Source organism: Elephantulus edwardii, unplaced genomic scaffold (genome assembly GCF_000299155.1).
Source record: "Elephantulus edwardii isolate Elephantulus edwardi_28Jun2011 unplaced genomic scaffold, EleEdw1.0 scaffold00152, whole genome shotgun sequence".
Classification (NCBI taxonomy): Eukaryota; Metazoa; Chordata; class Mammalia; order Macroscelidea; family Macroscelididae; genus Elephantulus; species Elephantulus edwardii.
Window position 1 is genome coordinate 4,778,327 of NW_006399902.1, and position 27,914 is coordinate 4,806,240.

General features: G+C 55.0%; 1 protein-coding gene across 2 annotated transcripts in view; it reads right to left on the reverse strand.

Annotated features, from left to right (window-relative positions):
- Positions 1-1,757: 1,757 nt before the first annotated feature.
- Positions 1,758-27,914, reverse strand: part of BAI2 (brain-specific angiogenesis inhibitor 2) — a 45,770-nt gene continuing 19,613 nt past the window's right edge. Inside the window, exons 2-29 of one of the 2 annotated variants that reach the window (XM_006894949.1) lie at positions 20,890-20,973; positions 20,426-20,590; positions 19,021-19,185; positions 18,244-18,408; positions 17,994-18,161; positions 17,815-17,916; positions 17,585-17,691; positions 16,748-16,942; positions 16,521-16,589; positions 16,335-16,443; positions 15,698-16,013; positions 14,599-14,704; positions 14,373-14,416; positions 13,985-14,111; positions 13,438-13,541; positions 13,245-13,347; positions 12,379-12,529; positions 12,204-12,273; positions 11,706-11,772; positions 11,431-11,516; positions 11,027-11,125; positions 8,796-8,967; positions 8,310-8,405; positions 7,902-7,941; positions 6,480-7,099; positions 3,335-3,370; positions 2,767-2,865; positions 1,859-2,044 (exon numbers count right to left, since the gene is read on the reverse strand). In XM_006894949.1, coding sequence (XP_006895011.1) covers positions 1,859-2,044; positions 2,767-2,865; positions 3,335-3,370; positions 6,480-7,099; positions 7,902-7,941; positions 8,310-8,405; positions 8,796-8,967; positions 11,027-11,125; positions 11,431-11,516; positions 11,706-11,772; positions 12,204-12,273; positions 12,379-12,529; positions 13,245-13,347; positions 13,438-13,541; positions 13,985-14,111; positions 14,373-14,416; positions 14,599-14,704; positions 15,698-16,013; positions 16,335-16,443; positions 16,521-16,589; positions 16,748-16,942; positions 17,585-17,691; positions 17,815-17,916; positions 17,994-18,161; positions 18,244-18,408; positions 19,021-19,185; positions 20,426-20,590; positions 20,890-20,973 — 3,851 coding nt within the window. Of the gene's footprint in view, positions 2,045-2,766; positions 2,866-3,334; positions 3,371-6,479; positions 7,100-7,901; positions 7,942-8,309; positions 8,406-8,795; positions 8,968-11,026; positions 11,126-11,430; positions 11,517-11,705; positions 11,773-12,203; positions 12,274-12,378; positions 12,530-13,244; positions 13,348-13,437; positions 13,542-13,984; positions 14,112-14,372; positions 14,417-14,598; positions 14,705-15,697; positions 16,014-16,334; positions 16,444-16,520; positions 16,590-16,747; positions 16,943-17,584; positions 17,692-17,814; positions 17,917-17,993; positions 18,162-18,243; positions 18,409-19,020; positions 19,186-20,425; positions 20,591-20,889; positions 20,974-27,914 lie in introns of both variants that reach the window. The other variant, XM_006894950.1, reaches the window with a different exon arrangement.

A 27,914-nucleotide genomic window follows, 5' to 3' on the forward strand; every position in this document is an offset into this window, starting at 1 on the left:
GTGGGAGGAAATAGGAATCCAAGAAGGGTTGAGGTGAGGGCAGCAGGCAGTATAGGGGAAAACCTGACTCAGGACATGGGTGAGGTCTGCCAGCTCAGGACAAGGACCGGGGGCTTTGTTTACATGAGCCTGTCACCCACCCGCTGCTGGAGCCAGTCCCCTTCTTTGGAACACCTGCTCCATTGCTGAGGGGGCTACCACCCCCATCAGAGAACTTTATTGGGAGTTTTCTAATTAGACTTCAAGAGTTGCTTGCTATCTGGGGGCAAAGTTGAGAAGAGGAAGTTGGTGGGCTTCCCACCTTCAGATGAGGGAGTTTGCTTAAAAAGAATGAAGCCAAGAGGGGACAGAACATCTGGAGGGGCTCTGACTCTGCATCTCAATTGCAGCTGGCTCACCAGATATAACTGGCACTTCTGAGTGATGCCCTCTCTGCCTGAGATGACCAGCATCAGGATTCCACCATTCCCTTCCCAACCACGTTCAATACAATCACTTAGAGGCAGTTTGGGAAAACTTCTTTCCCCTCTCTGTGCCTCAATTTCCTCATCTGTAGAATGGGAAAGTCACAATACCTACCTTCAAGGAGCCAATAAGGTGCCACTTGAATGAGTGTTTTGTATGTACGGGCTGAGGGTGCTCCAAGGGAGGGAGGAGGAAGGAATGCCCGAAGAGCCGAGAACGGGATCACCAGGGCCAAGACCAGGGTATATTTACTCAGGAGTGGGACTAGTGGATCTGCTGTACCCCTCCTCTGGCCACAACCCACAGGCAGCAGATTTCTTGTGGGATCGAGAGGGCCCGCACTACTCCCCTGGCCTACTCAGGCTTCCCCAGTATTGCTCCCTCCAGCTGACATGTCAGCCAACCCCCATAATTATTAGCTCTCCAAAGGCCGAAATCTGATCCCAGAGTCCCTGAAAGGGCCCAGAAGTCCATATGCTGCCAAGTGGACAGGCTAGCAGTTCATCTGTAGCCTCTGCTCAGTTTCATCTTGACTCCAGGAGAGCTACAGGGTCCAGCTCAGGATGTTTCTGCATGCTGAGTCTACAATTCACTTTCCAGGGATGTGGGAACTGGGCAAGGAATGGTCCATTTTCTTGGGAGTACCAAGAACACCCCAGCAGTGACGTTCTCACTTCTGCCTTCTGACACTAATGCCAGCCTGGCTTCCTTCCCAGAGCTGGTCCATCCCACACCCACCCTCCTATGTAGGCTCTGAGTCTTGGCCCAGCAGGGCAGGTCCCAAGACACAGAGCTTCAGCTTCCTGTCCTGAACTCCAGTGAATGGCCACCCTGATCATCCAGCTGTGAGGGAAGGCCAGCTGCTAAGGGCCCCATCCCACCTCCCCATTCTGCTCGTATTAGGACGAGACAGGGGAAGGGACTTGCCCATGGCCACCCAGGGGACCAAGTGAAGATGTGGTTAGAGCCGCAGACCCCTCTTCATCAGAGTAGACACCATCACACAACATCAAATGAAACAAACTGGGGAGATGAAGGGGCAATGTGGGGCCCCAAGGCTGGGTCTTCAGCTGGGGAAGCAAACAGCTCAGCAACAAAATCCACAGAGTGAAGTTTATTCCCAACAAAGGTCCCCTCCCCCCTCCCCAGCCCGGGAAGGGACAAATTGGCTGGGGCAAAGATGGGGCTCCAGGTGGCTGAGGGACCTCCAAGAAAAAGGATGGGGTCTGGCTCCCAGGCCACAAACCGTGTGGCCCCCAGCCGAGTCCACTGCGCCTCCCTGCCCAGCCCTTGGGAGAGGGGAGGGGGTGCTGGCTCCTGGGTAATTTCAAAGTGGAGTGTGAAAATAGAGAGATATATATATTTATACGCAGTGGGCAGTCCAGCGTGGCACTCACACCTCTGTCTGGAAGTCGCCGTCTGGTGGCTCGGCGGGTTCCCAGGCTGCTGCTCGATGCAGGGCCAGCCGTTCTCGGGGCTTGGGTGGCAGCGAGCCCAGTGTCATAGACTTGAAGGTGCTCCAGCTCTGATGTCGCCGCTGTTGGGACAGGCCAGGACGCTCTCCTGGGCTCGGTTTCTCCTGGGCGGAAGAAACAGAAAGGGTCCACATACCCTCATTATACAGAGGAACAAACAGGAGGCCCAGAGAGGGCCTCCTAAAGGGGGATGCCTAAAGTTAGAGCCCCTGAGTGGTACCAATGGTTAAGTGCCCAACTAAAGTCTAAAGGTTGGAGGTCCAAGTCTACCGCAGAATGCAGAATTAGCACTTTGCTTTCAAAAGGTCTATAAGCCTTGAAAAAAAATCCTACAGAGGAGTTCTACCTTGTACACACAGGGTCATAGGAAGGGACCAAATGGGAGCAACTAACGAGAACAAGCAGGTTCCAAGGTGAGGTTTGAATCTAAACCTACCTGGCTGCAATGTTAGGACTCTGATTTTGTGGCCAGTTGTCCTGCAGGACCATTAATCATGTCTACCCACCCTTCCTGTGAACCCTGGTGATGCCCCATCACTGCTCACTGTCGTCCGAGAGCTGTTGCTCATGTTCTCGGGGACGATCCGGGGCAGAAGGATGAGGTTACTCAGACCAGGGAAGGAATGAGTCCCTCAGAACGCACCTTGGCCCCACCCAGCCCAGGGTCTCACATTAACAGACCCCTATCAGAAAGTCATCCTAGGACACTTCCACTGCTGCTCCATCTACAACAGGGGCCACAAGTGAGGGTCCAACCTGAGGGGTCACAAGCTGAGCCCTGGCCTCCTGACAGAAGGCAGAGGCAGCCCCAGACAGAAGCCCTCACCTTGGCTGTGGACTGGCTATGGTAGCGGTCGAATGTGTGAAACTTCTGGTTGAGCTCGTGGTAGAGTTCCGAATGTCGTTTCCGGGTGTGCATCACCTTCTAGGATCCACGAGGCGTCAGAAGAAGTGCTCTCCCCACACCGCCCCCGAAGCACTGTGGTCCCACCCAGGACCCAGGACAAAGCATTCTGGGCTCCCTGCTGCTGGCCTCTCTGGGACAAGGTCTGGCCTTCTCTCCATATGTGGGCTAGGACCAGGAGGGAAAATCCCATAGAAACACAGTTTTGGGATCTTGGGGTCATGCTCTGAGTTGGGGCTTGGATCTTTTTAGGAGCAGTGATTCAATCACCCCCAGGAAAGAGGCAGATGACTTCTCTCAATACACATCTACACACACACACACACAGAGAGAGAGAGAGAGAGAGAGCGCGCACAGCACTTACCTCAAAGTGTACACACACACACAGAGAGAGAGAGAGAGCGCACAGCACTTACCTCAAAGTACACACACACACACACACACACACACACACACACACACACACGGAGAAAGAGAGCACAGCACTTACCTCAAAGTCCAGGTCTGAGTACCGTAACTTCTTTCGCTGGGAAAGAGCAACAAGGATTCAGGGAAGGAGGAGAAACTATTCACCCCAAGCAGGAGCCATAAGCCAGGAAGCCTGGCACCCCAGAGGTCTCCCCACTGCAGCATCCCCCCAGGCCAGGCTTGGAGCTGACAATACTGTATCAGGCAGAGCCCCTGCGGTTGTATGCACATAAAGTGAAATGTCAAGACACTGGCCCTGCCGCTGGGCTTGGCATGGGCCTCAGGTCCACGCTCCTTTATCCCAATGCAGTGCACTCATGCCGGAAGCTGCAGGCAGACACTCGCAGGGAGTATCATGCACACAGACACATGCACACACACACACAAGCCAAACGTCACTGTGCAGGCTGCTAGCATGGCAAGGACAAGGGTCCACACGGGATCCGGAGCAGACACACACTCCTCTGTGCACTGGATCCCACTCCTGCCTGCCCCATCTTCCCATCCTCTCCACAGCCACAAGCTCCCATCTCCCTAGAACTTTCCACTTTTACAAACACAGACTCAGGTTTTTGGAAACCCTCCTTTGACCCCACTTTGTCCCTTTTTCTGCCAAACCAGGCCCTGCCTCCCAGCCCTTAATAGTTCTCCTGCTCAGACTCACCCAAAACTATCTTCATGGTCCCAATACACTATCTATGCTGCTAAATGAGAGAGGTCTTAAAGGTCTAGTGTGTTTGCTGTACTGAAGGTACACATGAAACTGAGACCCACCTTCTCAGGTTAAGATCAGGAAAGGGAGGCTCAGGGAGGGGAAGGGACTTGCCTCAAATCCCTGAGTGGCAAAGGAAGTGTGGATGGATCTCCCCAACTCCAGACCTCAGTGGACAATGCCACCATCGCTGTCCAAGATACTACCCACCTGCCTTTCTTCCCACCTCCCTGATCACACTTCTCTGCAGCCCATAGCGGCTTCCCTAACTCTAGGCCTCTTGCTCTGCCTCATCTAACATGTGCATCTGCCCCAGGCCCAGCTACATCTCGCTTTCTCAAAGCATCAGGCCATCCTCTGCTCCTGATGACCCCCAGCTTGTGCCCAACTGGATAAACCTGTAACTCCCACTCCCCCCAAACCTGCTCCTCTGCCTCCACCCTGCCACTGATGCCCACATCAGAATTCTGGGTGTCATCTGTGACCCCTCAGGATGTGGCTCCATGTACTGCTACCACACACGAGGACCTACCCCGATCCCCCTCTCCCAGCCGGCAGGTGTCCACAGAATGGAACCTGCCGTGATGCCGACGCACCCCTCCCCAGTGCTGGTCTGGTTTTCTGTCTTTGTTATGCCTTCTGGTTCTTGCCATCTGTAGCAGGAGCAAGCACCGAATGTTCAAGATACACTTTGGGGAGAAACTAAACTTAAGAATACTCAAAGTTGCTAACTGGCTTTTCTTTATGTGTTATGCGGAGGATGGGAGCAGGTTTCCGAGGCCCAACTCAAGCAGCTAGCCACGTCTGAGCCATGACCCTTGCCCTCTTCCTTCCCCCATCCCCTCATCTCTACAGCTCCAGTTCCAGAGTGGCGGACAGCACGCCACTACTGCTGGCTTGTCCCCAGTGTCAGTCTGGGGCTGGGCTTCCTGCAGGGAGCAGGCCTGAGGAGACCCGAGGCAAGGAGGCGTCCACAGAAAACACACACAGAGGGGTACAGAGGGGCCTGCGGTTTCTCGGGAAGAGATGGTCTATTACCACTGGCCTATGGACAGCACCACGCTGATTGCAGGAATGACAAGAGCAGAAATTTCCAATTAACCCACCGTTTCCTACCTGCTCCACACAAAACCATCTCTCAATTAATCCAGCTCTACAACGGAGCGACTATGTTATCCTCACTTTATAAATGAGGAAACTGGAGCTTCCAACCAGTTCATTCCAGTTCAAATCCCTGCTGAGAATTTGCATTTCCACTCATTCTCTGTTGCTGTTGTTGTTGTCTGCGCCCTATGACTAGGGCTCCTAGTGACCTTGTGAACGATGGATCTGAATCCTACCCTATCCTGCATCATCCTTACCATCCCTGACACACTCCCATTGCCCACTGCTACAGTCACCATGTCTATTTCTTTATTGAGGGTCTGCCCACCCAAGATGTACTGAATCAGGATCTCCATTTTAACAAGGTCCCCAGGTGATTTCCAGAGCTGGATAGCAATGCAGACTCTCAATAAGAGGACAAACTGGAACGAACAAGCTCAAAGCCCTGGGGGAAACTGAGGCACAAAGTCTTAATCAAGATGTTACTGCTGGCAAGCAGGTCTGCATGACTGGGAGGCCCGGGCTCTGCTGTGCACCTTCCCTATGACACGCTGTGTCTGAGTCACACACAGTCCTTTTAAAGGAGGCCCCATTCTAAATGGCCATTGCAAAGCAATCACCAAAACAAGAGTGAGTGAATCAGAAATGCATTCAGTGTGGGGAGTCCCAGCCCACTTGAGGAATTCAGAGAAGCTGGAATTTGCCAGGTGCTGCCAAGGCACCTGGGAAAGCAGACCTGGCAATTTGCTTTGCAAAGGTCTCAAATCCTAATGAAGTTGATTCCGTCGCACGGCAACCCTGTGTATCACAGCGAACTACTCTACAGGGTTTTCTTGGCTGTAACGGAAACAGATTGTCAGGTCTTCCTTCTGTGGGGATGCTGGGTTAATGTGAACCACTACCTTTAAGGTTGGGAACTCTGGTGGCCTGGTGAGTAAAGAGCTGCACTGCCAACCCAAAGGTATGTGGTATGAATCCACTAACTGCTCCTATGTAATTAACAGCCTCTGAAAATCCACTGGAGGGTCAGCTATGAGTTGGTTCCAAATCGATAGCAATGAGTTGAACCTTTAGGTTAAATAGTTGAGCATAAACTGCACCACAGCTTTGAAGCCCCAATGGAGCAGTTTCACTCTACAAGGGGTCACCCCATGACTTGAGAGCGACTCCATCTCAAATGACAAGATCAAACCACGAGTACGATGGAGAGATGTACACACAGTGACTTTGGAGAAAAGGACTTCTGTAAGGAGAGTGCCCACTGTCCTTCCCCACCTGCTGTGACCTACGCCTGAGACCCAGGCCCACTGAGCAGGCCTCCCACCCCCATCCACAGCCTCACTGCCCTCACCTCCAGGGAGCCCAGCTTCATGGTGGAGCCAGGCACGGTACGGGGCATGGTCCGGCTGCGCTCCCCTGGCTCGGGCACTTGGCGGGCGCTGGGTGTCGGAGGTGGTGGTTGAAAGGTCATCCCGTAGGGGTTCTGCAGAGATCCATAGGCAGGACCCAAGCCCAGACTTGAGTGGTCCACGGACAGGAAGCTGGGGTAACCTTCAGTATGGGCCATTGTTTTGGCAGCCCTCCGAGGGGTGCCCTCAGGCCGGGCCCGTGGGGGATCCTCCCCAGCTCCGCCCCCACCACCAGGCTGCAGGCTCAAAGTCCGCCGGGGCAGCACCATGTAGTCCCCCTCGGAGCCTGGTTCAGTTGGCCGCAGCCATGTGAGGTCCAGCTGTCGCAGGCCGCCCTCCCCACACATATACACAGGGTTGGTTTCCTGTGGGGGTGGAGGCTCCCCCAGCCCTGGAGAGGCTGCCATGGGCACCAGGATATTTCCAGGCAGTGGCGAGAAACTGAGGCTGCTCTCAGGGCCCATGAGGCAGGACTTGGGCTCCTCGTCCTCATCCAGGGACAGGCGGGACAGTGTGCCCGTGATGGTGGATGGGTTGCAAGTGTTGACCTCCTTGAACAGAACTGAGGACAGGAGTGAGGGAGGAAGGAGTGAGCCTTGAGGAGTAAGAGCCCCCATCCCCTTGCCCAGCTGGATGGGTTCCATGCTCCTGAGCTCCAACTGGGGAGGAAGCCGAGGTCTAGAGAGCTGGCTGGGAGCTGGCACTCCTGAGGGCTCACAGAGCAGCAGAGCCAACGCCTGACTCCCACAGTGCCCTGTGCACATCCTGACCTCTGACCCATAGCCCCAAGGATGTCAAAAGGTCCTAACTACCCTTCCACTACCATCTTCAGTTTCTCCTTAAGCGAAAGAACTGCAAAGACATTCCCGTAAGAATCACAGACATGACAGGATAATGTAGCAGCCCTGTGTGTCAAGTGCCCTGATCTTAGTTCATTTAAGCCCCCTTCCCACCCAGGGTAGATGATATTTGGGAGCCCTGGTGGCCTAGTGGCAAAAAGCTGCGCTGCAATCCCAAAGGCACACCATTTGAGGCCACCAGCCAGAAGAATAGGAAATCTCCTGTGTGATTAGTTGAAAACCCACTGGAGGGTCAGCTATAGGTCGGTTCCAGCTCCACGGTATACAACAACAACAACAACCCACCCAGGGTAGGTTATATTCACTCCCTCGCAAGTGTGTTACCAGAGGTGCAAAGCTCATCCAAGATCATACAGTAAATGGGGTTCACAGCCTTGCATCTCAATCAAGACTGACTAGAGGCTGGGTTTGGGGCAGATTCCAGGGAGCTCCTATGATGAGCCTTGGGGATTCCCCTTCTTGCCTGTTCCCAGGATCATTCTCCACTCTGTCCCAAGGACTCACCTGTCTGACAAGCCAAGTCCACGTCCTTTTCAAAGTCTGACTATAGGCGGAGAGGGAGAGAGCAGGTGAGAGGAAAGAGGATCAATGTATCAGGATGGGAGGGGCTCGCTCCTCCCTCTCCATCTCACCCAGTCAGCTGATCACAGGGACCACCCGTGGAATTTACCTAACAGAACCCAGAGAGGCTCTGGACAGAATCTACTCTAGCCCCACCTGTAGGAGGTGGAGAAACTGAGGCATGGAAGGAGAAGAACTTGGCCATTGTCACCCAGCTGTCAGTGGCTGAGCTTCAATCAAACCTTGTCTCTTCCCTTCCATGCCACAGATGGGGACCTGGGGAGTGGCCTGGGGAAAGGGAGTAGAGGGACACCCCAAGTTCACCTGTGCCTGCCCAATCGTCTCACTCACCAAGATCTGCAGCTGCCCATTCTTACACGAGTCAGGGGAGTCCTCACTCTCATCTGTCCGACACACGCCCATCTGGCACTTGACCACATCCTGGACCTGAGGGCAGAGGGCACCTGCTGGGTCTGAGGCCACCACAGGGGCCCGGCCACAACCAGCTGCACCCCTTAGTCCAGGCACCCAGGTGGGAATGCAGCACAGATAGGAAGGAAGCTGATGATGCCTGGGTTAGATCAGAGTCGGGGGGTGGGGACCGCAGGAGACCAGAAGGCCAAGGAAGAGGATGGGGTGCAACTGCTAATGTCTGGGGATGACCACAGCCTCCATGCCAAGAACTGCCCAACTAGGGGCCTGAGGCTGGGCCTAGAGATCCTCTCCTAAATGTAACCTTATTCATCCACCCAACAGCCTCAATCCTCTCTGTCTGCGTAGTGGGGAAGAGTGGACTTGGAGAGAGGGCAGGCAGGGAGCGGGGAGTCTTAGCCCCACCTCTCGGCGCAGGAAGCAGTGCACAGCAGTGATGACAAAGCCTTGCGCGGAGTTGAAGACAGCAAAGAGGGCTTGGAAGAGCACGGAGCGGCGGTCTGTCATGGCCAGGACAGCGGACATCCAGGTGAGGGCCAACAGGGGCAGCACCACGCAGGAGCTCCAGAGTGAGGCCCTGCAGGAGGACAATGGCAGAGGGGCCCTCAGGACGACCCTCCAAAGGACAAGGTGGGCTTGGCCTGGGCCTCCGCCCAGCCTTGGGAACCTCAGACTGACCAGTGGAGCTCCCCAAGCACCAGAGCCTCAGGAGTGTCCCTGAGAAGCTGAGGAGCCAGAGAAACAGAACAGAGACAAGAAGGGGAGGACTGTGGGCCAGAGCAGGGACTAGAAGAGGTGGGAGGGACGGATACACAGAACCAGTGAGACTGAGTGGGAGAGCGAGGTAGCATCAAGGGACAGAGGTGGAGAAGGTGGAAGGAGACAGTGGGGGAGAAGAGGAGGCGGTGGACAGACAGGGGCCAGAGAGTCTCAGCCCCAATTTGCAGAGAAGCATCTGGGAGCTTTTCAAAAGAGCACAGTCCTGGGCCACTTCCCCAGAGAGTCTGATTCAGAGGCTGAGGGACGGAGAGACGACAGACACAGTGAGCGACTGTGAGACACAGAGACTGAGACTCAACATTACACAGGCAGAGCACGTGGGGGACGGAATAAGGTGCATATCTTTGGGGAGAAGGTAGGACCGGAGCCAGGACAGAGAAGCAGGAGCTTCTCCCCCTTAGTTCCCCAGAGGAGAGATGCCAAGCCACCTCCTAAGGGCTGCTCAGAGGACTTGGCAGAGACCATGGCTGGGGCTGGGGGCAAAGGGAGATCAGAGCCAAACCCAAATGCCCAGTTCTCTATACCAGGAGGGGGTGGGAAGAAAAGGCAGATGAGGCCCTGACCTTGGAGGCACCAGCCTCGCTGTTCCCAACAAGGGCACAGCAGGAGTAGCTGTGCCCTACTGGGCCAGGGGCTGTCCCCAGCCCAAGCTGCCTCATAAACACCCTGGGTCCCTAATGGGCACGGCAGTGAGGCAGGCACAGCTCCTGACAGAGCCGAGGGTGGCTCTGTTTTCAGAGGCAGCGAGCTGGGCAGGGGGCCAAGCCCTGCCCCAGGAGAGCTGCTCAGCCGGGCAGGGGGCGGCACAGTGGTCTCGGCAGCCCCTGGCAGCAGAACCAAGACCACTAGGAGGTCTAATCACAGTAATAAGAGCTACCATTGATTAACCACTAATTCTTGGCCTGGTCCTATGCTGAACACTTTACATACATTATGTCACATTGTGATCAAAACAACGCCAATAAACAGGCATGGGGATTATTATCCCAATTTACAGATGAGGAAACTGGAGTCTGCCCAGCTGGGCAAAGAGGCAGAGCTGGGGCACAAACTCAGCATGGCTAACTCCAAAGCCCAAACCCTTAACTGCAAGTTCAGATTGACTGGGACAGGAGGGCAGCAGGTGCGAGTCTAAAGAAAGGATTTTCTACAGTGTGGAACTTCCCCTTGATGGTGCCAGCTGCCTCCAGAGGCAGTGAACTCCCTAGCCCTAGAGGTAAGCAAGAAGAATCCCTACTAGGCAGGGCGACTCAGACAGACTTCTGACCCTGGCTGGCAGGTTGAGCCCAATGCCTCTGTGGATTCATTCTCTTCTTGATTTTCAGATTCTTGGCTGTTAGGAGGTCACTATGAAATCATTCTCTACCTCCACAATTCTGCCTCTAATTAATTGTGAGATTCAATGGCACTGAAATTCTAAGGCTCCGACTCTATGACAGATGATAAGACTTGATGATTCACTCATTTGAACATTCTTCACTTCTGATTGTCTTATTCTAAGAATCCACCACTCTAATTCTGAGGTTCAATGGCTCAAATATTTAAGAACCTAAGATTCTACAAGCCTCTGTGGGGCTGAGGTGCAAGGAGGAAGCGTGAAGGCTATGTATGCTTCGACAGTACATAAGCCAGGCGTGGGGTGGGGCAGGCACAGGACCCCAATGTCCCAGGAGACAAGTCACTTCTCGATGACCCTGACACCTGATGCCAAGCCCCTGAGGGTGTGTAGCAGTTGGCAAGGTGCAGCCAAGCTTCCTGGATACTGCGCTGACATCCCGCCGCCCCCCACCATGGGAAATGCCCCCCATTCCATTGCCCGCCCCAACCCCCACCGCCCTCCAGGGGGCACGACTAACATGGCGTTCCTGGCCGAGGCTGAGCTGAGCAGGGGGCTGGGGACCGCTCCACACGCTGAGCAGGGGAGGAGCAGGCTGGCCCAGGGGCACCGCTCCGACCTCGAGGGGGGGGCGGCACAGACACAGGAGAAGGGGGAAACACATGGGAAGCAGGGAAGGGACAGGGCAGAATGTGCCCCAGTCAGGGGGAAGGGGGAGGGCAGATGAGAGAGAGAGAGCTGAGTTAGGGTGGGTGAGGGGCTGCGGCTGAGCACTCCAGGTGCCCACCGGGCCTGTGCCCTTGGGGCACCAAGGTCAGGGAGTCCCATTCAATGGCCTCTTCAAGCCCTGAGTCTCAGAGAGAGCCCACTGCACACCCACCCTTTGCCACTCCCCCTAAGGCCAAGTCACAGGCCCCTCCTTACCCGGCTCTCTGCTTCTTGGACTTGTCCGAGATACCATCTCGAGCCATGAGCTTGTTGAAGACAATGATTCCAATGAGCATGTTTACCTGGAGCCCATGGGAGGAGAGAGTCGGGGAAGACAGGATCACCAGGTGCCCATCTGGCAAAGTAATACCACAACGGGATCTTGGATACAGGAAGGAGGGAGACAGAGGGGCAGGGCAGCCCTTTGGGGATACATCCCTCCCAGGACACTGACGGGGGGGGGGGGGGAACAGACACACACACACACATACCAGGACAATGACAGCTGCAGGGCCCACAAAGGCGTAGAGCAAGCCACCCTCCAGGGAGAGCCAGCAGCTATGGTGGAGGAAAGAGATGTCAGATACACTCCCTCCCATCCTCAAATATCATGGTACTGCACAGCCCTCCTGCCCCCCAGTCTGGCTGCCACTCCACATTACAAAAGGCACTGAGCCCCAGACAGGGTTAGTGTGAACCACAGACCCTTATTGTGCATTAGTTTCAAATCCACCAAAGGCCAAGAACATCAGGCTCAGGCCCTGGAGCCATCAGGAGACAAAACAAGGCTGAGTCCTGAATGAGGTGGGTCTTAGAGATGGTCCAATCCTGAAATATCTTTTCATAGTAAGGGAAAATGAGGCTCAGACTTGGGAGGGATGTGTCCAAAATGTCCCTGTAGTAAAGGGCCAAGATCTGAACTTGAAAAGGCCCAACTCCGCAAGAAGGTCCCAATGGCCCCCACCACCCACTACAGGAGGTCCACGTACTAGCTGGATGTACCGTATCCTTTGGTGCGGGTAAAGCCAACAGACACGGCCACCACGAGGGCAGGCAGACCTGGGAGAGCAGAGAGAGCTGAGGTGAGACACTCCCCTGACTTCCCAGACCTTATCCCAGATACCACAATGCCTATTGACAGAGCTCAGCGTCAGTCCTGCTCACCCCAGCCCAGGCAGAGGAAGCGCTTTCGAACAAGGCGGGTTCGCATCCGGCCAATTACAGCCAGGTAGGATTGCCAGGCCTCGGTGAGCACCCAGCAAAAAGAGGAGAGGAAGAAGAAGTGCAGAAAAGCTGCCGTCATGGTGCACACGCCCTGCGGGGAGAGGGAAGGGAGGGCATGGGCCTGAGCAGCCGCCAGGGCGAGAGGTGCCAGGCTTCCCACGCCCGCTGCTGGGCGCTGCCATAGCCGCCCACCTGAGCCCCACCCCCTACAGAGCCCTGCCAGGTGTCTCCGCCTTCCTGCACCCACACACAGCACGACACAGGCCCGGTGACACACACACAGCACTCGGCATCCGGGGAGGCGGGCAGACCTCCCACACACAGACACGCTTCGCAGGCAGGGGGGCAGATGGGAGTGCCACCATGTCCCGGGCGAGTGGACTTCACACCCAGCACTCAGAGTGCTGGGATGGATTAGAGAAGGTCAAGGGAGCAGAGGGGGCAAGCCAGAACAGGCCACTGACATGCAGGTGGCAAGGAGGCCTTCCGCAGGCTCCCATACACCATGGGCACGAGGAAACCCAGGCTCCTCAAACGCCACCCGCCAAGCACACGCACACACAGGCACTCTGCACACGCCCATATTCACAGATAAACAGTCATCCCTCGAGTACACACACACCCCCTCTCCAACACCCTCACGCATGTTCACACACTTCACACACACCCCCTCTCCCTGAGACACGGCTCAAGTGTACACAAACATCCATCACTAAGTACCCACAACAAACACATGCACCATGACCCGCTAACACTTCCCATCCATTCACCCCTGTCCCCTGGGACTCCTGAGAGCCTGCACCTGCCTTGCTCAGCACCCGGGACTGGCCCACCAGGATGAGGATGTTGGATGCCAGAATAGACAGGCAGAAGTTCAGCAGGATGATGGAGCGCTCTGATTTTATGAACCTGGAGGATACAGGATGCACAGACAGGGAGCTGGCCAAACCACCCAAGGGAAAGTGGCTGCCCTGCCCAATTGCTCAGCACCAGGCCTACCTCCAGAAGGCAGCATAGATGGCGAGCAGGGTGAGCAGCGCCATGCAGGACACGGCACAGCCAATGACGAGGGGCACCGAGGGGGCGCCCGCCAGCTCCAGTGTCTGGGAGGATGTGGGCAGATATTCAGATCATTGTTGGTGATTGCCTGCCGCTTGCCCCACCCTTTTTCTAGTGGAGACTGGCAGCTCCTTCTCCCACAAGCCCCTGGGTAGAGGGACACCCACCAATGAACTCCTGCGTACACAGGCCAAGGTCAGTCCCACACGTGGGTGAACCTGCACGCAACCACCACCCTTCTATGCACAATCAGATGTGCAGGTGTGTGTTATATGCACACAAGCTCGCCCGCCACCCACACACTCCCAGCTATGCATAACCCACGAGCCCCATCACAGGTGCACGCAGGCCCTGTGCAACCATGCAGGTGCACCTGCACAGATGCACACTCAAGACTGCACAGGTGCCTACCAAGATGCTCACAGATGGCGGCTGGCAGCCAGGGGCATCCTCCCCAGCTCCAGGCCCAGTACCTCCTTCCACTCACCAGGTCCTTGGGCGGCTGGGCCAGCACGGCAAAGGTGGACAGGTGCTGGCACTGGCAGCGGGTGTGGGCTGCCTGGGTCTCGAGGGTTTGGCAGTTCTCAGTGTCCCAGTCCCCTGAGCTGGCATCTCTTAGGTAGATGGACAGATGGAATGAGCCCCAGTCCAGTCCCACTGTCCCTCCCCCACAATGCTGGCCACTACCCAAGGGAAGTGAAACCCAGGACAACACCACATCTAAGAACCAGACAGGCAGGAGTCCAGGATGTACCCTCAACCCCTTAGATAAAGATGGCATCAAGGCACTCCCTGGCCTTTCTAGTAGGAGCCCCTTCCTACTATAGGGATCACAGGACTTCACCCTTCCCACCCAGAGACCCCAACCAACTCACGCTCTGGTGTAGTCCCAGCTGGCACAGTGGGGATCTGTGGTGCCCTGAGGAGCAGAAGGTCAGTGTTGATGTGGGCTGTCCATCTGCCCACCACCCATCCTCCATGGCAGGCCCCACAGAGGCCAGAAATTCAGCTTGGCACTGGTGACAAGCAACCTCCCCATCAGACGGGCCTCTGGCTGCTGGTGTTGGGGTCTGCCCGGGTCCCAGCCTGGGCCCCACTCACGTTGATGATGTAGGAGAGCTCCACTGTGATGAGGGGCTCGGCTGGGGGCTGCGTGGGGGGACGCACAGTCACTGTCATCACCCGGGATGTGACGGCCAGCGGAGGCCTGGGGGCAGGTACTGAAGTCAGCTCCTGCCAGCGGGTGCCCAAACCCAGTCGGGAACCCGGAAGCAGCTCTAGATGCGGGGTGGGATCAAGGCCCAGGGGGGATCAGGAGCTCAGTCCACCCCACGTCTATACCCAGCAGAGACCTGGGAACTGCATTAAGAAGCACTTTTTGTTGGAAATAGAAATACCATTTGACCCAGCAATTCCACTACTGGGAATATACCCTAAAGAAACCAGAGCTGCCACCCAAACAGATATGCACACCCATGTATATTGTGGCTTTGTTCACAATAGCACAGAGCTGGAAACAACCCAAGTGCCCATCAACAAATGAATGGATAGAGAAGCTGTGGTATATTCAAATAATGGAATACTACACAGTGCTGTAAAACAAGAAAATTCATACAATATTATACAAAAAGAGTGACCCTGGAGGACATCATGATGAGTGAAAATCTCAGTCAGAAAAGGACAAATACTGCACAATGCTACTGTTATAAAACAGGACTGACATGGGGGTTGGGGATAACTAACAAAAAAGGGGATAGATATATAGTGAACACTGCATTAGAACAGATGAGGGAAAGAATTGTTTAAAAGAAATATATGATCAGGCATTATTTGCATGACAACAGTCATATAAGAGGTGCATAGCAAAGTGGAATAGGGGTAGGGAAGAAATTGTACAACAATAAATGATTTTTTTAAGAGAAAAGCAAATTGGGGAGGAAGTAAGGAGAAAAATGTGCAAAAATGGATGAATGGAAATCTAAGTTTTTTGTAAACTTTCATTAAAATAACAATAAAAGATATTCATAATAATAAAAAAAAGCAGCACTTTTTTATCCAGAGTCAGGTGAGGGGGGTGAGGGGGCCGTGAGGGTACAGGAGGCCACAAATGCACCTGTGTGTCCAGCCCAAAAAGGCTCAGTCTTCCCTGCTGTCTTCCCAGCCCGACAGCAACCCCCACCACCCTGAACGTGGGACTCACCTAGGGGGTGGCAGGATGAGGCCCAGGGTGCGGTAGAGCACAGCACCAATCACAAAGTAGGACGAGGACTCCTCAGGGTCTGCTGGGAGGAGGCGCTGGTGGGCAGGACCTGGGCCTGGGGGTACAGTGCCTGGCCCTCTGCCCACAGCACCAGGGGTGGCTGGCTTCCCTGGGGAGGAGAGGCTGAGCACCTCCTTGGGCAGGAAGAGGCGGTCCTCTGAGTGCCGCACCCAGTCCTTCATGCCCCGGCGACCCCGCATGGGAAATGTGATGTCACTGGACACGGCCGAGATGGGCTCTCGCTGAATGCTGATCACTGCAGCCAGATGGAAGGTACACAAACCATACCAGAGGCAGGAACAGGAGGACACGCGTCGAGGAAGAGAGCCATGCGGAAGGCAGGCACCAGGCAGGTTGTTGCAGACAGAGAGTAAAGGTAGGGATACATACACAGAGAAATAGATGAGATGGAGATGGAAGCAATGACACATGGAGAAAAAGATACAAGTAGGGGTTAAATAGGGGGCCATGGGGCCCAGAAAGAGAGAGAGAGATGAAAATAGGACAAAACCTCAAACCACCCATCCCTCTCAGCGATCAGAACTCCCTTCAGCCCCCACACCCCAATCCCTCATACCCAGGTTGTCCGTGACGATCAGGGAGCTCTGGAAAGCTTTGAGAGCATCGCCCACCAGGTGAATGAAGTCCTCCACAACACGGAGCAGGTGCACGGAGCCAGGGGACACCTGAGGACAGAGGGTGTGTAAAGCTCCAAGGTGGAGGTGGGGGGCAGGGGGACAAGCCTGGTAGCCCAGACCCTCACCTGCTGGGCATCATCCCATTTGTCCTTGTTCTCTGCATCCACCATGAAGCTCACCACCTGGAAGAAGCGCTAGAGGGAGAGCAGTGAATGTATGGGGGCCCAGATCCAGGGGATAAGGGCTTCCCCATGACTGTTGCACCTGACACCCCCAGAAGACCACTACGGGACCTCCCTCAGACCAGGGCCTCTCCTCCCTCAGTCCTTCCTCCCAGGAGGCAGGGTGGTACCTGCACGTCATCAGCTGAGGGCACATAAGTGGCCCTCTTGAAGGTGTCTGTGACATTCCTCAGAATGTCCACAGAGAAAAGCAGGTCCCCGCTGTAGTAGGTTCGCCGGGCCAACAGTTCCTGCAGGCTACGCACCACCTGCGACATGCCCTCACCAGCCAGCATGCGCTGCCCCTTGGCCAGATGCTCCCGAAGCTGTAGTGACAGAGAGCCGCAGTCACCAGAACTGTCAGGAGCTGGGAGAGGCCCAGTTCACCCACTGTCTGCATGGGGCGGGAGTGGGAAGGGGAAGGGGCAGGGAACTAAAACAGAAGCATCGAGAGAAAGGAGGTGCTCAGAAAGACATTCAAAACTGTCAAGCACAGTATGGGAATCCGGCACCTCACCATCATTCACGCGTGCACAGACAACTGCCCATAAATACAAGTTCCAAATGAAAATACACAACCAACACTTCACTGCAGTCAGACAGACACACATAGGTCACATCTGCTAACGCCACTCCTGCCCCTGGGCTGGAGCTAGTGACAGGCTGGCAGGGCTGCTCCTGGGCTGGGCACTGGAGACACAAATAAATTCCATTCTGTGCGTTAGTTCAAAGAACTCTCAAGCCACTAGAAGACAGAGATAGGCACTCCTAAAACCTAATGAGATGCCTGAAGAGCTGAAGGAACACTGAGGTAGTCAGCAGGAACAAGGGACGGCCCATGAGAATGAGGCTTTGAGGTATGAGCAGAAGTTTGCCAGAGACAGGTATAGCCAGGCAGAAGTGGGAACAGCATATGCCAAAGTGTAAGAACGATTCAAGTTCCCTCTACCACTCCCAGGGCCACTCACTGACAAGTACAGGTAGCGGTACTCATGGGAAATGCAGCGGGCAAAACTGGGCAGCCCCCAGTACGCCACGCCCTGGGCACTGAGGAGACAGCGGCGACTGGCAGACCCTGTAGGGGAGAAAACAGAGGACTGGGCGTGAGGCTGAGCTCTCATCCACCTCCACCTGTCATACTCAGGGTGGAGGTTCAGAGAGGCTGGGGGCCCAGAGGAGAGAACAGCCCGACCCTCACCTGAGGCATTGGGGGGGCACTTGTTGTAGATTATCTCGCCAGCTGCTGCCTTCTTCCATGTCATCAGCATCACATACTCATCCCGGCACATCTCATGGAAGGCTGCGGGGGCAGAGGGAGGGGCTCAGGAGGCTTCATGGGTTCCCCCCACTCCGCCCCTGGGTCCTGACGGGCAGTACCTGGACACCTCTTCTCACTGCAAGGCTTCACCTCCTCGCCGGTGCCCTCACAGGGGTAGCCCTGCGTGCCCGTGGCCTGGCACATGCGGAAGCGGCGCTGCCAGCCTGTGTCACACGTTTTGGAGCACAAGCTCCATGCGTTCCATGGCCCCCACTTGCCATCAGCAGCTGTAGGAGAAGGTGGCATGAGTGGCCCCAGGTGTCCCCAGGGCCAGGCCTGCCACCTGCCTCCCCTGTTCCGAATACTCACCTGGGCACTCGAGGTTGCCGCACTCACGGGTGTCAGTCAGGGCACCTGTGCACGTGGCCCAGGCAGGACCTGCCACACTGCACTTCCGGCTGCGCTGCTGGGTCCCATTGGCACAGGATGAGGAGCACGGGCCCCACGGACCCCATTCTAGCCATTGGCCTTCCACTGCATGGGGAGACAAAAGCAGGCGTGGCCGTTGAGCAGGGATACCAAAGCCAGGGTCAGGGGAGGGTGAAGGGAGGGTGGCAGAGCACTGCAGGGGGACATCAGAACTGCTGGGCATTCAAGGTTTGAGCGAGGCCAGCCCTGTGGAGAGGGTGGAAGAAAGGAACAGGTGGTGCCTGGGCCTCTCCTGCCTCCTGTCACTAGCCCCAGGAACAGGGGCCACCTCCCCCACTTATCACCAAGTCACACACCAGACTCTTGGCTAGGGAAATGAGCAAAGGGGTACCTGGTGATCATCTTACTTCACACTTAAGCCCAGCTTTGGGTCCCCTCAATGGTCACTGGGCCATCAGCACCAAAGCTCCATGATCAGCAAGAGGAGACTAGAACTCAAGGTGCTGGGTAGGGTTACAGTGTACCATCCCCAAGTCTGGGCTAGGGGGTCACCTCTAAGTCTATCAGGTATACTTCTCCAATCCCCCATGCTTGGTCAGAGCTCTAGGGGCCCCTCTTCCCCCACCCAGGTCCACTGAATCTAACTGCCTCCCCTGGGTCTCCCAACCCCCACCCGGCTGGGCAGTGCCCGCCTAGAAGCCCACGGGCACTACTGACCCGGGCAAGCAGCCATACTGCAGAGCTTAGTCTGCAGCTCAGGACCCTCGCAGGCCTTGCCGCCGTGCTGGGGGGGCACGCAGGTCCGCATCCGGCTCCGGGACCCCCGCCCGCAGCTGCGGGAGCACAGGCTCCAGGACCCCCACTCCTCCCACACGCCGTGCACTGCAAGGAAGCACGTGGCCGATGGCTGGGAGGCACTTTGGCCCCGCCCACTGCCAGCGTCTGCCCGTCCACCCACCAATCAGGAGCTCAGCCGCGCTGCGAATGCTCCTCATTGGCTCTGCCTTCACCAGGTTCTGCTGCCAGAGATCTCTCGTGGCCCCAGAACTCTGTCCTTGGTGGGATGTGGAAGGCAAAGGTATCTAGTCCCAGTTCACAACGGACAGCCCCTGTGGACACCTCGAAAGGGTCACTGGCCCATTTCAGGCTTGGAGCCAGAGGTGCTCCGCTCCTCAGGGCAGAGGAAAAGCCCCGGAAAGCCCTCAAGATCCCATTTCCCACCTCAACCCCAGTCCCAAAGCCTGAACCCAACAAGCAGGCCGGGACAGAAGTGCCCCTCCCTGCCCCGAGAGCAAGGACACACGAATAGACACAAACCTCTACATGAACACCAACACAGAAAGCTCACACCTGGGCACGCGGCTTTGCCCCGCCCCCGGCACCACCCCAGCCCTTTGCAAGCACCGACCACATCCCCAAGCACCACATTCCCCAGACAAGCCCTGCTCTAAACTCACTCTTCCTAGGTAGGCCCCACTCTACACCGCAGCCAGTAGCTGTTTCAGGCCCCTACTCTCTCAGGTAGCAGAAGGCAGGACTGACTGAAGCTGCCCTGCCCCTTAGAGTCAACCATCTGCCCCCAGAAGGCACACAGCAGAGGCTCAACAAGTACATTTAACTGAGGACAGCATATAGGGTCTAGGACAGGCTTTCAGGGGAGTGGAGTACAGGGTGCCCAAAAGAGGCAGGGCTTTGTCTAAAAAATGAAGGGTGGGGGGGAGTTGCATTTGTCTTAAGCCTTGAAGGAGTGCTGTATTTTAACAGTCAAAATGGGGAAGGGAGGGCAAGACCAGAAAAAGCATACACAGGAAGGTGGAGCAGTGCAGGAGTTGTGGCCAGAGCATTGGGAGGCTGGAGGGCAGTGAGAGAAATAAGTAAACACTCCTTTCCAGGTTTTGGGCATCAGGGGAGTGGCATGCCCAGAACTGAGGCCACAGGAGTGAACTCTGGCCTGATTCATCTGTATCCCAGTGTCCGGCCTGGGGCCAGGCAGGGCATAGGGGTCAGCCAAGGTGAATGAATGAAAGGAGGTAGCCAACCACCTTTGGCAGCTTAGCCTGCCCAGATCCCAGACAGGACCTGGCCCTGCAGGCAGACCCAGCAAGGAGGAAGGCAGGCATACCTGGGCAGGTAGCTGAATTGTTGCAGGGCCTGGTCTCCCGCAAGGGCCCACTGCACAAGGTCCCATAGGGGGAGGACACGCAGGAGCGGGTCCGCACCTGCAGACCCTGCCCACAGGTCAGAGAACACACGCTCCACGGGGACCACTCCTCAGCTGCCGGGTCACCTACGAGAGAGGGACAGCCAGCGTCGGCGGCAGGAGACACCTCAAACGCACTCAGCCTCCTGGGGGAGGGAGGGAAGCACCAGCAAGGTGGGTGTAGGCATTTGAGGGACCCTCCTACCCTGATCCCAACTGGCAGGCTCTTCAGACGACAACCCAGTCCTGCCCACAGGCCTCATGTGGCAGAAAGACATGACTGAACTCTAGGACTTAGACAGACGGGCACACGCCAAGCACACATGCCACCAGACGCCACACAGTCGGGCCCCCGCCACAGAGCAAGGGAGGCGGGCCCGAGTTACCTGTCTGCGCCATGTATAGCCCAGGCTCATCTGCAGACCTTGGCCACTGGGTTTTCACCTTCGGTTCCTCTTCCGGCTCCTCACCTGGAACACGGAAGTGATGGCAGGGGCTCAGCAAAGGCCAGTTCTGTCCTGCCAGAGTTGTGTCTGGAGCTAACAGCAGGTGAAGCTGAGAGAGCAGTATGTCCAGTCCCCTGTGCCACCCCCCGCCCCATTTTACAGACTGGGAAACTGAGGCTACAGGATCTACCCAGAGTGGCTGCTCCCATCCATGAGCTCTGCAGGAGACTCACATGCCTAGCCCTTTCTGTACATTATCTCTTTTTATGCTACCTCTGGGACATAGTACGGCTCCATCACCTGCTTATCATGCCAGGGAGGGGAAATGAATTCTACAGGACCACATAGCTTAGACAGCTGAAGTGTGACATTCACGCTCTTCCCTGCTTCTAGGGCTGACTCCTAGGGGCCCAGCAGGGCAGCCCAGGTGGCCAGCAAGATGCACTCTCAAATCTGTCTGCATCACGGTTCATGTCAAGCCAGGTGCTGTGTGCTGGGCCCTGATTCTGTTCTTCAAGTAGCAGTGAACTGTGGCCTGGAGGCACAGATCAGAATGCCTGCTCCCCTGTCACTCAAGAGCCTGGGGCAGGTAGACGCATCCAGCAGACCCTTTTCTTTGTGCTCCCAGAGCCAGGAGAGCAGCGGGTGGTTTGGGAGGCAGCAGGTGCTCTGGAAAGTCTTGCCAGGCTCTTGGTCACCCTAATTTATGTGTCTGATCTAGGCCTTCAAGTTCATGTGGGAGGAGGAGCTCAGAGGTTCCATATCTCCAAAGCCTGCCCCTTCTGCACAGACATGAGCTCATCCCAGGCACTCCTCCATGCACTTAGGAGAGTGGGGCATGAGGGGGAAAGGCCCAGTCCACACCACACAGGTGAGATTGGCACAGGATTTGAGGACAGAGCACAGCTATGCTGTTCCAGTCTAGAAGGTTCTCTTCTCCCCCACCCTGACCGTTCCGTTTCTGAAAGCACTGTGAACAGGCACTCTGCTTTTGAAGAGCTCCGTGAGCCTCTGGGTGGCAAAAAGAGTTAACTATTCTGGTGGCCTAGTGGTAGGAATCTCTACTGCTATCTCGAAGGCCCACAGTTCAAATATTCCAGCTGTGGAACTACTAAGAGCTCTGGTGGCTTAGTGATAAAGAGTTGCGCTGCAAACCTGAAGAAAGATGGTTCGAATCCACCAGCAGGTCTACGGGAGAAAGATGGGCAATCTTCTCCCATGAGATTTACAGCCTCTGACAACCTGCTGGAGGGTCAGCTATGAGTCAGTTCCCGCTCAATGGTACACAACATACTAGCCGAAGGTTAGTAGTTTGAACCAACCCAGAGGCGGCTGGGAAGTCCAGCCTGTGATCTGCTTTCACAGAATCAGAGCCTTAAAAACCCAACAGAGCAGTCCTAGCTCTGGGGCATGCACGGGGCTGCCCTGAGTAGGAACCAACCAGATAGCAGCAATAGAGCTGTATCATGCCCACGCCCTGCCTTCTCGTACCAAGCAGGTGTCTGAGAGAATGCTCCTACCTGACACGAGGGGCACCGGTACACTCACCACCCAGGGAGACCAGAACATCACTCAGTCCAGCTTCCAGCCTTGTCACCTTAAATACTGGTCCCTCATTTCAAATCCCCACTGCCAGGGCCCAGTCCACAGCCTCAAACTTCTCCATCCTACCTTAGATCTGAACCCTAGAACATCTGGGGTCACGCAACTTGGCTCCTAACTTAGGGCTTGGACACCTGCCAGCTGTGCGAGCCTGGGCCAGTCTCCTACCCTCTCTGACCCTGCTGTCTCCACAGAACAATAATTGCAGCACTTCGCCTGAGAGCTGGACCAAGGACTTCCTGCCTGGGGCCAAGACGAGCTGAGCACCTTGCTAGGCACATGCGCATGCTCAAAAGGCAGTAACTATCAGGTTTATTTTTGTCATCTCTCTTCCCCTCCCAACCTTCACCCTCAAACCCCCTCACATGCCATCCTCCAGCCCCCAGGGTGAACTTCCTCTGCACAGCATCTGTGATACCTCTTGGCTTTGCTTTGGGACCCTGGAGATGGCAATGCCATGCCTGCCAGCCAGCCCCTGCATTCCCTCATTCAGCCCTCCACCATGCCTGCTCAGCCAGTCCCCAGACCCAGAGCCTTGTGACAAGCTGCCTTCTCCATGCCCACCCCCAGGCTGCTGAAGAAGTCCACAGCTGTGCCAACTGGCACCACGACAGGCTCAGAAGCTCCACGTCCACTGGGTGCCCAGGGCATCTTGGCAGACCTTCTTAGCTCCCTTCCTTCAAAATACCCGGAGCCATGTGGACCTCTCTCCCTAAGCCACCTGCCCCACCTCTCAGAAACAGCCTCCTTCCCTGAGAAAGCAGCTGTGACTTCTTGCTTTGTATCTCCAACTCCAATGTTTCTGGGGCATGTGCATCTCTTCCTTTGTTGTCCCTTCTCCGTAAGGAGAGCAGCCCTCCAGCCTAGTCCTGCACCTTCCTCCTGTCCCTTTCCTGGGGGCTCCACTCTCTCACCAGCATTCCCTGAGTAGCCTCTGCTCTTTGCAGCCAATGACCTACTTGGGCCCCTTCATAGGAACTCTCCTTCCTCCTCCAGCTTCTTGTCACCATCAAAGAATGGTCCACAGGCTGGCACTCCAGTTTCTCACCTGCCACTCACTTCCTGCTTCAAATGTCACCTCCTCTGTTAATCCACTGCAGTCTGGCTTCTGCCCACATCTCTGGCTGAAACTGTTCTTGACAAAGTCATCATCACCCTGCTTGTTATAGGCCTGGTCTCACTTGACCTCGGCAACATTTGGTCCTGTTGACTATTCTCTCCTTGAAATATTTTCTCGCCAACTCTCCTGATTTTCTCCTTCTTCTCTGGCTACTCTATCTCCCTGTCCTTAGCTCATCTGCCTCCTGCTCTCCCCATCAGACATCTACTGCCAAAGCTTAATAAACCCCTGTGAGCCACTGCTCTTGGGTCATTATCATTAACCTGCCTCTTCCATGCTCCACTCCTGTGTATCCTTCAAGTGCAGCAAAATAGGATCATCTTCTCCCAGCCCATTATACTGGGTCCTCACCTTCTTTACATGAAAAACTCCTTCTCATCCTCCAAAGTCCACCTCAAATGTTCTCTCCTCCTTAAAGCTTTCCCTATATCCTACTGTTGGGCTGGAGTTGTCTGCTTCTCCTTTACGTGCCCTTTCATCATGGCGAGTTCTACCTTTTGTCTGATCCCCACTTACGTGCTTTTTTGAATAGAAGCCTGTGTGTGAGTCATGTCCCTGGTCTCTGAGAATGAGAGAACCAAATCCAGCCCAAAGGTTTATCATTAATGTCAATGAACTCTTGGCCCTGGCATCCTGCTTCGCCTACCCCCCCTACCCCCAACCTAGCCAAGGGGTCATTGGAAAGTCTTTGGTAATCTTTACTCCCTGTGTCTAACTAGTAGCACCCCCAGCATCACAATCTGGATGAGTTTCACAGGCACTGTGAAGACAGGTTCAAAGACAAGGCTCTGGGGCCACCACGTAGATACTCCCCCAAGCCTGACACCCAGGTATTCATAACTGTTCTGCAGACAGTGTTGCAGGTCCATCTGTACATATTCTCATTCAGCTCCTGTTCTGGCATCTTGTCGTCCCATGTCTATGGCAACCCCTTCCCAACCATCCGCCAGCCCATCCACAAAGAAAACATGGTCACTCTGGTGTCTGTGGCTCCCTGCTCTCAGCCAACCACTCATCAGCCATTTGCTGGCTAGTCCTACTACTTAATAAAGGTGGTGGTGGTGGTTTTTCCCAGAATATAAGAGCACGACCCCAGGTCCAGCTTTCGGACAACTCTCTCATCTTCTGGGTGGCTCTGAAGCCCCTGGACTAGGCCAAAGAGGGCAAGCAATATGCATGCCCCAAGGCACCAGCTGGGGCCTCTGATTATCAACCCTCTCTTGCATACTCCATCCTAATCACCTCAAAGGACAGGATAGCAACTTATCCTCCCTGAACGATGTGACGGCCATTCTCCCTGAAAGGAGAAGACAGAGAACATTACTCACTCATTGCAGTCAAGTCAGAGCCAACTCATAGCTGACCCTCTCTTATTGGGTTTCTGAGGCTCTAACTCACATCAGAGACTGCGCATCTTTCTCCTGCAGAGCCAGTGATGGGTTCAAAAAGTCAGGGAGACTCAGCCTTGGGCTTAGCAATGCAACTCACAATGGACCACACTAACAGGGCTCATTAACCAAATCATTCACTCAGCATGCATGACATCACACTCCGGGGTCAGCAGCTCTGGGTCCAGAACAGGAAGACCCAAAGGGGAAGCAGTCAGGCATTACCTAGGAGGACAAAGAGGAGTCCAGAAGGGGGTGTAAGGACCCCAGTTTCTGCCACGTAGCCCTCCAGCAAGCTCAGCAGGTGCTCACCACCCTGCAGCCGATCAGCTCTCCCACCCAGCTGCTGATTGTGAGTATAAACGGGGCTGCCACCTGATGACCTTTTATGGGTTTGTTTTGTTTTCAATTAGGTAATATTTAATAAACAACTGCCTGCCAGTCACTGTGTGTTGCACATCATCTCACTGGAGCCTCATTAGGACCAGTTTCCTCTATTTAGCTAATGAGGAATGAGACGCATTGTTGGATAGAGAGAGGCTGTGGTAAGACTTGAACCCAGGCCTGCTGTGGCTCTGACTAAATACAACTTGACTTGGGCCTCCTAGGAGAGAGACATCTTCCCTAATTCTCATGGGCACCAAGCCCCTGCCCTCTCTCCAAAGCCCCTGGTACTTGCCTTACTATTCTATCTTCACGTCATTTTCTAGATGTTTCTTTGCACATCCAACACCCCCCCCCAATTGGAGTGAGCCCGATTTCTCCTCTGTAGCCTCAAAAGTGATCCTATGGACACCCAGCTGCAGTCACGTGACTTGTCTGCTGGGGAAGCTTCAGCAGCTCCCCACTGCTATAGCCTCCAGTTTAAACCTCTGTTCCCTACTGGCCTGTCCAGGCCTGTTTTCTCTCCCTACTACGCAGCCAAGCACCCCACCGGCCATGAGGGACAGCAGGAAGGACACAGATTTTAGAGACAGGCAGATGTGGGTTTGCTTTTCAGCTCTGCCACTGTCTTACTGTGTGCCCTTGGGCAAGTCACCTCACTTCTCAGAGCTTCAGATGCTCCATTTGGAAAAACAGAATGACACGTCCTACCACACAGGTTCAGTGTGAGGATTAACCGAGACAAGAGATACAGCCCGCCTGGAGCTCAATAAGCTCTCAATGAAAATGAGTTGTCACTCCCATCTTGTTATCCTTAAACATGCAAATGTTGTCCTCCCTCCAGGCATCTGTTAATGCTTATTCTCTCTCTCCTTGGAATGCTCTTTCTCCATCTCAATCCCTAAATCCTCTGCATATCAAATGCCACCTCCTCTGGGAAGCCTTCCTAGGCTGACCACAGAGGTTCTTTCTTCTCGGTAGGCTCCAAACAGAAGTATCCTGGGTTTCCCACTTGTGATCCCTAAGGAAGGATCTCTCCTAGCCCCTCTCACAGGAGACTCGAGATGGGTTCTCAGCAACAGCGGCATCTTCCACCCTAATTACACAGAGGTCACTTTGTCTCACCCCTGGCACTAGTGAGCTCTCTGCTGCCAGAACAGGACTGCAGACACCTGCTCCACAGACCCTTCCCCCCTAAATTCCACAGTCCAGCCCCTTCAGCCTCCTTTGTCGTGAACATGATAAAAATAACCACAATAATCATCACTTCCACAGGGAAAGAGCATTGCAATTGACAAAACAGTCCTCCCTTCGCAGGGTTCTCTGCACCCTCCCTGGGGCTCGGCCTACAGCTCTGAGCAGGCCCCAGCGGATCTCTTTGAAACAAGGTTCCAACCCCTCCTTCATGGCTTGTCACCCCAGCAGTACTTTGCCTACCCCACAGAGTATCAGAATCATGGGGGGTGGGAAGCGGGAGGAGGTGGACTTTGAAAATTCCAGGCTCTACTCTTGCAGTCCAGTGGACTCCCTGTGAGACCAGACATCAAGACAGAGGCCTCCTCCAATGACGCTTGCTTCCTCCCCAAGCCCCACGGCGGTCCTGTCCACTCAGCCTCCCACGAGAGCCAGCCAGGTCCCCAGCATCTCCCTCACAAAAGGCTAGGAGCTCCTCGAGAGCAGGGACCGTGTCTGACTCATCCTGTCTCCTCCCACGACACCCAGCTCCTCGATGCCTTACAGCCGTCAGCCAACAGGACAAGATGCTGGGGACCTCAGGATGGCAGTCAAGGTTGGGTCCAAGGACTTGGACCCACCTCCCACCTCTGGGGCTATTGTCCAGCAACCCAATCTACTTATAGCTCCTACACTCACATGTTTCACACCTGCACGCCTTTGCACAGGCTGCTTCCCCCTATCTCCAAAGCCCTTCTCCATCTTGTCTGCCTCTTAAACGGCTTCCCACAGCGTGGAAGATGGCTCGAGACTCCTCACAAACACACCAGTAAGTAGCAAGGGATCATGGGTTCAGCAAGTTGGGCCCTTTACGTTCTCTTTTAATTAATTATTAAAACTAATATAAAAGAAAAGTTTAAAGTATTTTTTTTTTAAAATAAACAAATTCATAGCTGACTCTCCAGCTCATTTTCAGAGGGTATAAATCACATGGGAGGAATCCCATAGAGCAGCTGGTGGATTCGAACTGCCTGCCTCTGGGTTGTCCTCTTACCCAGTAAGCCACCAGAACTACCTTTTAATTACTTGGGGTGACTAATTCCCAATTAGGAGCCTTGGTGGCACAGTCATTAAAGCTCTCAGGTCCTAACATTAAAAGGTCAGGAGCTTGAATCCACTACACTAGCTTCTCCAAGCGACAAAGATATGGTGGTTTGCTAATGTAAAGATTTACAGGCCCGCAAACCTTACAAGGTGGTCCTACCCTATCCCACAGGATTTCTATAAGTAGGATTTAC